This window comes from Leguminivora glycinivorella, chromosome 18 (assembly GCF_023078275.1).
Source record: "Leguminivora glycinivorella isolate SPB_JAAS2020 chromosome 18, LegGlyc_1.1, whole genome shotgun sequence".
Lineage (NCBI taxonomy): Eukaryota > Metazoa > Arthropoda > Insecta > Lepidoptera > Tortricidae > Leguminivora > Leguminivora glycinivorella.
In genome coordinates, this window is record NC_062988.1 from 11,005,138 (window position 1) to 11,019,299 (window position 14,162).

General features: G+C 43.4%; 1 protein-coding gene across 1 annotated transcript; it reads right to left on the bottom strand.

Moving 5' to 3' along the window:
- Window positions 1–6,508: 6,508 nt before the first annotated feature.
- LOC125236125 lies at window positions 6,509–9,577 on the bottom strand. The gene is made up of 2 exons (XM_048142823.1): window positions 7,094–9,577; window positions 6,509–6,583 (listed from the first exon to the last, which is right to left on the bottom strand). Exons 1-2 carry the CDS (start codon window positions 9,575–9,577, stop codon window positions 6,509–6,511), a joined length of 2,559 nt encoding a protein of 852 aa, XP_047998780.1.
- Between the last annotated feature and the right edge of the window lie 4,585 nt (window positions 9,578–14,162).

Consider the following 14,162-nt stretch of genomic DNA (forward strand, 5'->3'; position numbering starts at 1 on the left):
ATAGAACTGCGCCTAAGGGTACGTTTGAAGCAATTCTTTCATAAAGTCTGGAAACTGGGGAAACAACTAACAGTGGGGCATTGATTAACAAAGACTTACATGTTTCGAGGGATTTAAGAAATTCTTCACTAATGTGAAATTTTACATTTTTCTTTAATAATAGGGTAATGGGTTTCGTTATTTTTGCAAAATCTTTTATAAAGCGTCTGTAGTATAAGAAAGTTTTTATTTCTTTCTCGTTTTTCGGGAAAGGATATTCTGAAACAACTTTTATTTTATCATCCTTTGGTTTAAGACATTTGGTAATGGTGTGACCTAAGTACATATAAAACACTTTTTCTCTCAAAAATTCTGACTTATCTAACTGAACCTTTAAATTGGCTTTTCGTAAAACATTGAATTATTTTTTCTTAATTTTGCTACATGTTCGTCAAGTGTACCTACTTAAGAAAATTATAATATTGTCTAAGTATACAAGACACTGGGATACTTTTAAACCTCTTAATATATTATCCGTTGCTCGTTGGAATGTTGCCGGGGCTATCTTTAATCCGAAAGGCATTCGACTAAATTCGTAGTGCCCGAACTCGAAAGGTACATTAGGGTTTGTTACATTGTTTGTTCTCGAGGCTCGCACTTGAAAATTTTGCCTTTCGTTAGGCTGATAAGGACTCGAACTTTCACTATTCATACGGTGCAAGTTCGTGTTCGCGTTGAAATTGTTTCTTGGGAAATTAGGATTCGAATAAGTCGTTGATGGACTAGGATTTGCCATCGTTTGACGATTACTTGCTTGGTTCGGCCTAGTCTGGTTCTGGTTGTTCGTTTGGAAACGATTTTGATAAGGTATATTATGGTTCACGAGCCATTTCTGGTAATTATGAGGTTTTTGCCAATGAGGACGAGAAAAGCTCTGGCTATTCGAAGTTTGGAAATTAGTATTCTATGTTGGTGAACTTTATTCTGCGGTTTTTTCGGGGATTCTGTTTATCACCAGCAAAGTTAGTTATACCATAATCGCCTTTTAAAAATAAGCTTAAAGTTCGTTTGTCGCCGTTAAAAATAGGGATAAGTTTTAAAATTTCGTTTGGAATTAAAGTAAGCACTGGAACTGGAACTAACGTTTCCAGGGTTATTTTTAATTGATTAAAATCAACATTACTATTTCCGATTTAACCTTGCTAGTCGTTGGGTTTACTTTTTCAGCTACTTCGGGCATTTTAGGGGATTCGGTATTAGTACTCAAGATAAAAATTAGGTGAAACAAGAAAATTTAAATAATTTGAACTTGGCACAATAATTAAAAATATTCGCTTTGGACGATCATGCGCAAGCAATGTGCAAATAAGTCCGCTAGTTTTTCTACAATAACTTGCCAAGAGTCAATTATTGCTCTTAATACAATTCTTATATTTATTTCTGGGATATTTATTCCAAGTGTTGCCGTGCTATTTGGATTATTTTGAGATATATTAGATCCTTCTCTAGAGGTCGACGTCTAATTTATGTTTTGCGAATTCATGAAACACTTTCGCTTTTATAGGCTGATAAAAACATTCGCGATTTATTTTATATGTTACCTAGGATTTTGTTTCAAAATTAGCTATTTAGATATTATCACTCGGCTTGAAGGTGCTACAGAAATTGTAAAAATCTGTAATTTTATTTCTATATTTAATTATTCTAGTGCACTAGTTCACGCTGTGTACTCGCAAGAATGATTATATCAATCAAGATTAAGTTAAAACTTTATCCCAAACACATGCAATAAATATAAAAAAATATATTTAAGAAATTATATAAAATAGGCTACAGTCGAGTTCATAAATATGTGTACATTTTTTCATCTTATTGCAACGAATTAAGGTGAAGAAATGTACACATATTTATGAACTCGTCTGTTCATAAATAAATTTGATAAGGGGTTTTTTCAGGAATCTACAGAGAGGATAGGATCCTGCCGATCCTTGTTGCCGAAATTGTTGGATAAACAAAAATTCTGGCATCGCCTCTATTTTTTCTAATCTTAATCGGTTTCTCACCCGCCGTCTGCGTCTCAAGTTTACTTCGGCATAATGAGCCGCCCGCAATAATCTTAACGCGTGCATCGTGTGGTGCTTCGAACGACAGTATCTGCAAGGGAATAGCTGACGCTGACAAACGAAACCTCAACGAAATGTAACGATATCTACACTCGCGATCAAAAAAATCGACTCAAACGAATTTTTAATTTCATCGTTTAATATCTCCGGAACCAATCGTGAGACCAAAAAAGTAACTGTACCATTTTAGAGCTTACAGTGTAAGCTTTCGATACGAGCATGTTTTTCTGGCGAAAAATTTCAGTTCATGAAAAACAAGCGATCATACCAAGGAGGTGTAAAATTTGGGTGCAAAAATGACCTTGACAACGAAAGAAAAAACATTTTCATGAAAGAATTACAATTTATTTTTATCTTTAATACCTGGTGTTACCACCAAAAACCTTTTTCACACATGCCATGCGTCTCTTCATTGACCTTATCAGCTTCCTGATGGTGTCCTGGGGGCATGCTTCCCACTCTTCGACCAAAGCTTCTTTCAGGGCCAAAATTGTCTCCGGAGCCGGATCGCGAGCTCGAACTTTGCGTTTTAGGTAATCCCACAAGTGTTCAATAGGATTTAAATCGGGACTGAGAGGTGGCCACTTCAGAGTCGGGATGCCAACTGCGTCAAGGTACTCTTTTGTGACGCGGGCGGTATGACAAGGGGCATTATCTTGCATCAAATGGAACCCCTCGTCAAAGAACCCGGCGTAGGGGACGACATGGTCTTGCAGGATGTCGGTGATGTACCTGTCTGCATTCAAACCACCGCCTCGACCCCCGCCATCAACAAAAACCAGCTCGGTCCGCCCCTCCATGGAAATCCCAGCCCAAATCATCACGGAACCTCCACCGTAGGCGACTGTTTCAGCGAAGCAACACTGGGCGAATCTCTCTCCATGTCTTCGATACACTCGTCCTCTTCTGTCGCTGCCATGGAGACACATTCTGCACTCATCGCTGAAGAGTACGCGGCTCCATTGGTCGTAGGTCGCCACGAATTCCTTCCGAGCGTCCCGATGTCTCTGAGTCAGTTTGGGCCCAGTAGCAGGTCTTCTTGGGGTAAGGTTGGCTTCCTTGAGTCTTCGACGAACTGTTGGGGTGCTAACAGGCACAACCCGGTTCCGCATCAGGTCTCGCTGGATGGCAACAGCGGTACGGTGGCGATTACGAAGACTGGAGGTGACGATAAAGCGGTCTTCTCTCTCCGTTGTGCACCGCTGACGGCCAGATCCTGGTTTCCGTTTCAAGGTTCCAAACCGACGAAACCGACGGTAAACTCTGGAGACAGCCGACTGGCTTAAATTTAGCTGCTCAGCAACAGAACGCTGCGAGAATCCTCGATTCACCAAGGCGACGACTTCGGCGGCTTCAGCTTCGGTGGTATCCATTGTTCCAAGGTGATTTCAGTGAAAGATTGCGTGGAGATGTGTACTGGTCAATTTCTGATAAGCGACTGATAAGAAATAACCGGTTACATCGGTTTTTATTGGTCTCAAGGGTGCACAACTTGTGCGTATCTCAACGATGCAAAATGCCATTTTGTACAAAAACTGTAAAAACCTAAAAACTACGCAAGCGAAATCCTTGTCTTTTACTGTTTTTTGTAGCTGAATAAATTTGTAATAAAATTGCATTCAAAGTTTTATTAAAACATTTCCCGCTTTCCGGGAAAATTACCAAAAGTAAAAAATGTTGCTTGAGTCGATTTTTTTGATCGCGAGTACTTGTACTGTCAGATTTGACTTTGGCTAGACTAATGTATGAGACTTGGCCATTTCTCTCGCGTAACTCGCGTTGCGATCGCGTTTCGTTTCGATCTTTGCATTTCGGCTGGCTCATTTCTGCTTTAGGTATCTGTCATTCCCATACATTTTATAAAGAAAAGGCAACCAGTGCTGCCATCTCGCGGCGACAACGATTTTGATACTTTCGTTAGCGTTAGCGTTTCGTTTTCGTACTACGAAATGCCATTCGGCTACGCACCCTGAACTTAGCACGTTAGTTCTCCTCAATAGCACTAAGTATCATATTTCTATTTCCTATACAATCTTCGATATCAAACTTTGATTTATTTTGTTGAATAATGTCATAGATTGAATTATTGTCGTATGACTCACCATCGACCCAATCCCCAGACAACAAATCCCAAGTTATTATTATGAATCTAATATATAATAGGTACTTGTTATTTGCCAATTCCTTTGATTGAGCGTCTTGCTTATTTTTTGATCCGCTTAGGTCAAATAACAGTTTGTTTATGATCTTCTCTACCCTACCATTACATAATATAAATATTTTACTAGTTAACGATATTAATTTATTATTTTTAAAGTACTCCTTAATTATAGCACCAGCCTGTATAACTGAATGCACCGATCGTTCAGTTACATATTTATTATCATTGGCCACATTATGGTGCACCAACTTATAATTAACTAACTGAATATATTCCACAGCCAAAAGAGTAATAAACCTAATATTCTCTACATTACAAACATTAGGTAATTCTCTTTTTGACCGACCCGAATACTCTACCATTAGATTAAACGTATTTTTAACATGAATAATATTATTTTGTTAATGTTTTCTATTAACACTAAGTTCATAGCCAGATGAAGTCAAGTCGTCAATCATGGAAACGTATATTTTACTTTGACTCAAGTGCTTTAGACGGTTTTTACTTTGCCTACGTCTGACTGTCAACTATTTAGTTAATGTATCTATTTTCTTTTGAAACATCTTATCCCTTATTTCAGTTTTTACGGCTTTAATTTGTTCCCTAAGTTTATCTTTTTCTACTGTGTTTTTTGATTTTAATTCAGTAGTTAAGACTAGCAAATTCCGCAAATCTGTTTTTTTTCTTCCGACGCTCTCCAAATAATGTCCTATCTGTTCGTCGCTTTCTTTAGCTTATACACTTTACATTTCTCTTAAGAATTTTACTAGACTTGTCGTGTTTTTTCTTTAGTTCGGCACCCGTGTACTCTTTCCTTAATAGTGCTGATTTCAGCTTCCCTCTCAGAGACCTGCTATTTTATCATATTCTGAATCAATAAAATCTACAAGTGTAGGTGACTCTGGGCCAATTGGTTAATAAACTCTGCACTCTTCAAATCTACTTGCGTCAATAGCGAAACATGATCTTTTTTCTAATCTCTTTCTCTTTTTTCGAATCATTATAAAGTACTTAAAAGACAAAAAGATTTTCGTAAAGGGAGCAGAAAAAGTTCAATGGGTTAAGCAATTGTCCCCTGGATGTACTGTGTTAGATTTAGGTGAAAAAGAACAATGTACTTTTAAACATTTGTATGAAAAATATTGTATTGAGAGTTGTGCATATAATTGTGTACACCACAAAAAAATATGTGCTTTAAAAAATGCAATTTGTATAAAAAAATGGTATTTAGACAATGTAAAATTTAAGTTTTGAAATGAATGAAATTGTATTACGCTTAGTTTTAGATTTGAATTTAATAGTTAATTTTAATTGTTCTTAGATTTAGGTTTTAATTGTATTTTAATCAAATATAGAATTGGTATTACTCAAACAGTTGTTGTATTTTATCAACCACCCTGCGACGTCCCTCTGTTGCACCATCCACGAAAGCACACATCACCATAGCGCTATTAGTAATATCGATCATTTGGTAGTATGAACTTCGATATTGAGTGTGCGTTGTCGTGCATGACACTGTCTGTAAACTATGAATGAAACAACAAAATATTTTATCAAATTTATTTCAACTCCACATCGAAAATAATTAGTAATTAACACTATATCCACACAGTTTTTTCGATATTTTATTTATAACACTCTCCGTGCTATCGATAATTTCGTCAAAACCATCGTCTGCTACGTATTGGGCGCTTAACAACAAATCTTCGCACTCCGTCTCTTCTTTGTAGTCATTTTGCAAGTTAATGATCTGGATTTTAATTAACCTGCTACCCTTTCCCGGCTTTTTATTGATCACAAATGATGATGGCTGCCCATGGCTGCGTTTTTGCACCTTGTTTTGAATTTTGTGTTGTCGCTTTTTAGGTTTGGCATTCATCACCTTGTTTACTAGATCGTCATTAACATCGTCATCATATGGGTTCTGAGCAAACACTTGGGACAAAATTAGAGGAGAACTTTCTTCTACGTGTTCCATTTTCCTGTAACAAAAGAAATAAAAAAATAAATAATATTTCTAGCCTGAAGCTACGCAAAGCTTCTACTCACTGAAATAAAGGAAAAAAACATCTGTTGCAATGTGTGCTAAAATATCTCACAAAAATACATTTCCAACATAGTCAACGTTTAAATCTTATAAAAATAACTGAAACTTACCAGTAAATATCAGCAGAGAAGCTATGCGAATTGTTAGGGTCCTTCACTGTATTCGTCGTTATAGTCTGCGAATCCGTAAATGAACCACCTAATTAGTGCGGTTGTTTATATATGTGGAGTGCAGGACTGCGCTCGTTGACCGGCGTAGAAGCTTGTAGACGCGCTGACAGGAACCTCGTACCAATTACCATGCTACCAATACTAAGGCTACCAGGGTTACCAGGGCTACCAGGGTTAGTAAGGTAAAGACATGTTAAGATGTTATGCTCGTGAGCGTAGTGAGCGGAATGAGGGAGCGGAGGCGGCGTGGGTGCTTATGTAACAGCGCGCCCCTCCATGCCGTGTAGCTCCGCCCCTTTCACTTCGCGCGCTACACATCGCGAATGTATTTATTAATCCAAATAACCAATCATGATACAGTGTTAGTTTTTATGATTAACTTATTCTATATTATTAAAATTAGTAGCATGCAAGGGTAGTTTTATTAGTACATGCTAAGACACACAAAAGACAATACAACAGGCACAAAAATACAACACAAAAGCAAATAAAACACGACAAAGAATAAAAATAGAGACATAACTTAACCTATATCGACAATCTCCCCGCGTGTGCTAACACCGTCTGAGTGGACAGAGCATATGGGAATAAGCCTGGAAACTGGGCGACGTACTTCTCCTGCGCGGGTACGAACTATGGCTACTCTTACGTGGCCATCAGGGCCGGGAAAGAGTTGTGTGATTACACCTCTAGGCCAAGTTCCGCGGGGCATAGAGCCGTCTGCCACTATCACTATGTCTCCTTCGTGTAGCTTGTGCACCTGCTGATGAGCGCTCGACCGAGGGAGTAAGCTGGGCCGGTATTCCTTTATCCAGCGCCTCCAAAAGTGATCGGCCAAGTTCTGAGCTGTTTTCCATGACGATAGGGTCAACACGGAGTCGGTGAACACGCCTAGCGGCGACAGGGCGCTCGAACGGCCGATGAGAAAGTGGTTCGGCGTCAGAGCTTCGTCGTCGAGGTCTGGGTTCACTGGCGTCAGCGGTCTCGAGTTGACTATATGCTCGGCTTCTAGCAACAGCGTGTGCAGAACTTCTTCATGAGGAGCTCTTTCTTTCAGTGTCACTTTTAAAGCGGTCTTAACACTGCCCACCAGGCGCTCCCACGCGCCGCCTGCTGAGGGGTTTCCAGGTGGAATCTTCTTCCAGGTCATCTCGCGTTCGGACAGGAAGGGCTTCAGGCTGTCAGGCAGTGTTCTCTTAGCTTCCGCTAGTTCTCTCTCGGCGCCGTAAAAGTTAGTGGCGTTGTCCGAGTACAGAACTGTAGGCGCGCCGCGTCGAGCTATCATTCTTCTTAGTGATAGTATCATGGAGGATGCCGATAAGGAGGCGGCAAGCTCTAGATGTACAGCTCGAGTTGTGAGGCAAGTGAACAACACTCCCCATCTCTTTTCGCGGCGGCGGCCTATTGTAATATTCATCGGGCCGAACAAATCGACGGCGGCGGCAGTGAATGGCGGTTGATTCGCCTGGAGCCTCTCTGCTGGTAAGTCGCCTACGGGAACTTTGAGGGTAGTCCCTTTATAGGTCCGACACCATTGGCACTTGTTTGTAATATATCGTATTGTGCCGCGCAGCCCGATAATATAATATCTCTGTTTCAGCTCGTTAATGACGGTTGAGTGGTTGCCGTGATTGTACAGAGCATGAAAATGATATATCAGCAAATTCGTGAAATCTTCCTTCGCGTGCAGCACTGGGATGTGGACGTCTTTGTCGATCCTCGCGTTCAGAGTGATGATCCCGTTTTTATCCAGCTTCACAGCGACCTTGTGCAGCGGTGATTTCTTAGGTAGCGCGCGCCCAGTTTCCAGCAACTTAATTTCCTCCGGGAATGACGCGTGCTGACTCCGACGAATGAGCAATATCTCCGCCAGTCTGATATGTTCATTGTTCATTTCTGTTTCCGTTTTCTTTTTGAGCAATAAGGCTTTGAAAGCCTCAGCGGCAACCAGAACGAGAGCAGTGACTCTAACTAAACGTTTAAAACGCGGAAACCTATTTATATCTGGTAGGTAGTCGAACGTTTTCCTAGTAACGCCTAGCGAGCAAACTACTTTCGCTGCGCGCTCTTCGCCCGTGTCTGCGACAGGCGCGAGCGTTTTTTCTACCGGCCAATAAGACTCGCTTTTCCGTATGAATTCTGGCCCAACGAACCACCGGTGGTCGGCCCCAAAATGCGCCGGGACGCCCCGAGTGGCGTCGTCCGCTACGTTAGCGGCACTAGGCACCCATCGCCAGTTAGCGGGGGTGGTAGTGTTTTCTATCTCAGCTAACCTATGAGCGACGTACGTCTTATATTTACGCGGGTCTGAGCGAATCCAAGCGAGTGCCGTCTTCGAGTCTGACCAAAAATATTTTTCCTTAATTACGTAGTCCGACTCTTTTATTATCGTATCTGCTAGACGCGTGGCTAGCACACAGCTCTGTAATTCCATTCGTGGAATGCTAACTACGCGAAGAGGCGCGACGCGGGCCTTTGCGGCTACTAACGCGGACGTACGCTCTCCCTCGGGCGTTATGCTAACCAGATACACGGCCGCGGCGTATATTTTTTCACTAGCGTCGCAAAATACATGCATGTGCGCTTCGCGGTTGTACGCGGGTACGTGTCTAGGAATTTCGAGCTGTTTTAACTGCTGTACGTTTTCTATAAACGAACGCCAGGCGGGCGCGAGCGTAACGGGAATGGGCGTGTCCCAACCGATCCCAGTGCGCCATATCTCTTGCATTAACGCTTTACCTAGCACTGATATGGGGCTAATGTAACCTATGGGGTCGAATATGGACATCGCACTACTCGTGACCTGCCTTTTTGTGGGTAATTCGCGGCCGTCGAGTACGTTTTCGGGCGTGTTCCTAAAATTCACGTTAAACCCTAACGTATCGCGTTTATGATTCCACTTTAAGCCTAGCGTGCGTTCGCTATCGCTAGCGCCTATGACCGTAGTCTCCTCCTTACTGTTGACTACGTCCGCGATCACCTCCGGATGATTTGACGCGAAACCTCGAAGTTCAAACGACGCGCGCATGTTCAGTTCGTAAACATCGTTCACAACGCGCCTAGCTTCCTGTTCGCTCATGTCGAGTGCTATCAACATGTCATCCATATACGTATTTTTAATCGTTTTCTCCGCAGCGATCGGAAACTCTGCACTATGTTCTTTCGCGTTTTCGTTTTTTACATACAGCGCGGTGGTAGGTGACGACGCTGAGCCGAATATTAGCCTTTTCATTCTATATTCCTGCGGCGGTCCGTCGCGGTCCTCCCCCTAAAAACGAAACGTAAAGCGTCCCGATCCTGTTCCATAATCTCGATCTGGAGAAACATTTCTTTAACGTCCGCTATTACCGCGATTTTTCCCTCGCGGAAGCGAACCAATACTCCGAATAGCGACTCTAACAAGTCTGGCCCGGCCAGTAACGCGCTATTTAATGACCTGCCGTAGGCCATAGCCGCTGCGTCCCAAACTAGACGCATTTTTCCACGTTGCGGATGAAAAACCGGGAAATGCGCGAGATACCATGCCCGGGGCGAGTCGGGGGCGGGGGCGAGTCCATTTTCTCCGCGTAGCCTTTCTCTAGCAAATTGTTCATGTGCTTCGAATACTCGGCTTTAAGATTCGCGTCGCGGTCTAATTTTCGTTCTAAACTATATAACCGTTTTAACGCCTGCGCGCGATTGTCTGGGAGAGTTTCGTCATCGCTCCGCCATAATAGTCCCGCTCGATACCTATTCTCCCCGGTATCTTTTCGCACGTTGCCCTTAAAATATCTAACGCGCGTTGATCCGGGTCGGCCCTAGGCAGCTGTTTTGACACACCTAACGCCTCGATATCGAAATGCTGCTTCATTAATTCGACGGCTTCGTCGTCCGCGGTCTTAGGCCTAGCGTGCCCTACAAAATGTACCGCGGCGCGGGTCGTCTTATCTGGTCCGTGCAAAACCCAGCCTAATCGCGTGAGACTAGCTACGGGAAGATGTGGCGGTCCGCTAATAATCTGCCGCGTGATAATTAGATGCCAATTATCCTGTCCTATCAAAATAGTAGGCTTCGCGGGCGGATACCACAGCTCGTCTGCGATTTCCTTCAAGTGATCGCACTTGTCGACCGTACTACGCGGAACGCATTGCACGCCTACTCCGAACGTACTAATCGTAACGGCCTCCATGATTTCCATATGACGACTACAAAAGCCTCGAATAGCGACCTGCATAGTATACGAATCTTGATCGCTCACTACACCGCCTACGCCCGTGATGTCGAGAGGTTGACCTCTGACCCGTGGTGCGATTTTATCAGCGGTTTCGTGTAAAATTAACGTCATTTCCGCGCCTTCGTCTAGTAGCGCGAGGGTTTGCACTGTGCCTAACGGCCCAGATACCTCTACAGGAATGACTTTTAAATACGTGTGCGCGCACGAGATAGTATTAATTGCTCCCGTCCTATTACTACCGTTCGCGGGGGCGACCGCGCTCAGTCCGTGTAGTAACTTATGATGACCCGCTTCGCATTGGTTTACACCACACGCGACGTATTTGCATTTAACAGGTCGACGGTGAGTCAAGTCTAAACACCTAAAGCAGAGCTTCGAGCTCCTAACTAATTCCCAACGTTCTGCCACCGAGGCCGCGATAAGCTTAGGGCACGACACGTTTTTGTGCTCATTACTAGCGCATATGGCGCAAGCGTGACTTTGCGCGACGGAGGTGGAGTTGTACGTCTTAGGCTTCGATGAAGCGACCACGGGTTTTTTTTTATGTTCGCGGTGCTTCACTTGAGCTACTATAGGCGGATTTACTTTAGCATGACTTTTTCTATCGTACGTACGCGGACGTGCGTCGCGAGATTCTTCCGAACCGGTACTGATATCGCGCGTGTATTCGGGGGCTCGACGCCCAGATGCCCTAGGCTCGTGCTCATATAAAACCGTATGCACGGCGGTTCTCAGTTTATGCGTCGGTTTACGGATAATGCGCTTCGCGGCTATGCTAATCTCGTTTAAAAACTCAGAGACCGCGACGAGGTCTGGGGAACTGGGATTAGCACGTCTGTATTTCGACCACTCATATCGCACTATTAAACTTAATTTATCAACTATTTTATTGACCAATTCCGGCGCGTGTAGATACTTGTCCTGCCCGAGTGATTTTATTGTAGCCACGGCGTTTGCTACGTGCGCTGCGAACGACGCAATGTTACTATTGTCTTCTGCCAAACGTGGCATACGTTTAACACTATGCAATTCGGTTAACACTATTTCGTCCGGATCGCCGAACTGACGCTCTAACGCGTCCATTATCACTCGCGGGTCTTGAACAGTATACATAATCGATTTCACTGCCGTTCGTGCGTCTCCTTTGAGAGCACGCCTAATCCTACTCACGTTGTTTACGTCACTGAACATAGGCGAAGTGTCGTTGAATTCCGCGCGGAAAGCTATCCATTCTGTTACGTTGCCGTCGAAGCTAGGCAACTCAGGAGGTTTGTGGACTATCGGCGCGAAATGACTACCGTACGGTTTAGGACGCTCGGGCTTAACTTCCATTTTGCTAGTCGGCGCGGGAATGACATTCTCGGTTTTCGCGAGCTCCGTATGCCTAGCCTGTCGTTCTACCCAACTCTTGGTGCGCTCGTGAGCAGCCGACGAAACGCTCGCACAGTCAGATTGCGCTTCACATTGCGCAATCTGCAACTTAATCTGTGCGGTTTCGTTCTGCCTCTGAGCAACAACCAAGGCGGCTTTACGAACTTCGAGCTCGGCCATTAGAACTGCTAACTTACTATCCCTTTGCGACGCGGCGCAACTACCTTTCGCGGACGCGGCGCGACTACCTTTCGCGGACGCGGCGCGACTACCTTTCGCGGGCGCGGCGCGGCTTTTACTCGCGATTGGTTGCCCGACCAATGTGCCTTCACGACTCCTAACCGTGTGGTCGAATTCTACGGATTCGCTATCACTGACTACACGCTCTTCGTCTGGGTTGCCGCCGGTGCCTTTGCTCCACGTATTTGTCTCCGCCGAGGTGGTGAGACCCGACGACGGAGTCGGATTTGACGACGCGGGGGCAGCCGTGCCCGGTTTATTGCGGGGACGAAGGTTTCTTCCTGCTTCGGACATCTTTTTCTTCTCGTACTCTTGCTGTCTTCTTTTTAGCACACGCGGGGGTCCCTAACTATCACTGACCTACCTATCGCCTATGTGCGGACGCTACAGAACGCAGCGTCGACACCCCTAAGCGTAGATCCCACGATGCGCCGAATCTCCCGTAATGGCGAGGTGCAATGCCTATTACGTTCGAAAGCGGCGTGATGACGTCACCATGTGACGCATGCAACTAAAGTTGCCAGGATACGTGAGCGGAGGACGAGCCTACAACGCAGCACGATCCGACCAGCAAGCTGGTAAAGGTAAGGTGAGGATACTGAGCCGAGGTGGGACAACCTCAAGGCGTCAGCGCGTACTTGTTTCTTTTTTCTGATCCGGCTCGAAGGACCACGATGTGGAGTGCAGGACTGCGCTCGTTGACCGGCGTAGAAGCTTGTAGACGCGCTGACAGGAACCTCGTACCAATTACCATGCTACCAATACCAAGGCTACCAGGGTTACCAGGGCTACCAGGGTTAGTAAGGTAAAGACATGTTAAGATGTTATGCTCGTGAGCGTAGTGAGCGGAATGAGGGAGCGGAGGCGGCGTGGGTGCTTATGTAACAGCGCGCCCCTCCATGCCGTGTAGCTCCGCCCCTTTCACTTCGCGCGCTACACATCGCGAATGTATTTATTAATCCAAATAACCAATCATGATACAGTGTTAGTTTTTATGATTAACTTATTCTATATTATTAAAATTAGTAGCATGCAAGGGTAGTTTTATTAGTACATGCTAAGACACACAAAAGACAATACAACAGGCACAAAAATACAACACAAAAGCAAATAAAACACGACAAAGAATAAAAATAGAGACATAACTTAACCTATATGCGACAATATACTTAAATAAATTTCAATATTTGCAAGCGCATCAATGAACTATGGCACGTGTTAAATATGCTTTATTCATAATATCATGTTACATCTACTACGTTTGAAAATTTGTTAAGCAATTAAAAGTTGCAGGTTGTAACTTGTTTTTATGAAATACTGTTTATTAAAATGTACAGTCAAGTCTAATAATATGAATATGCATCGTAACTAGTTAGAAAATAAAAATAAATGTACATACTATATTGTTTAGACTTGGTACTAAACAATACGGTTTACGGTTAAAATAGGTTTTTAATTGAAAAACATAAAATTCTTAGTACATATTTATTTTCATAAATCACAATTATACAGGAATAACGAAAAGTTTATAAAATAATATAGTTTAACAAACATTTAAAGTCAAACAGTAATGAAATAATGCGATGGGAACATAAAATAGCTAACATTTGATTACAGTTAATATTAACTTATTAAGGGCCAGTTGCATCAACCACATTTGACAGACACATCATCGTCACGTCGCACAGGTCTATGGAACTTCCCATACAATAAAATTTAACGAATGCTTTAACGGTGACAGACGGCTTGGTGCAACCGGCCCTAAGACATCTTAAGATCATACAATAATACATTATTTCCTAATAATCATACTAACCATGAACAGTGAAAGCTGTTTAGGAATTTAAATATTAAGTAT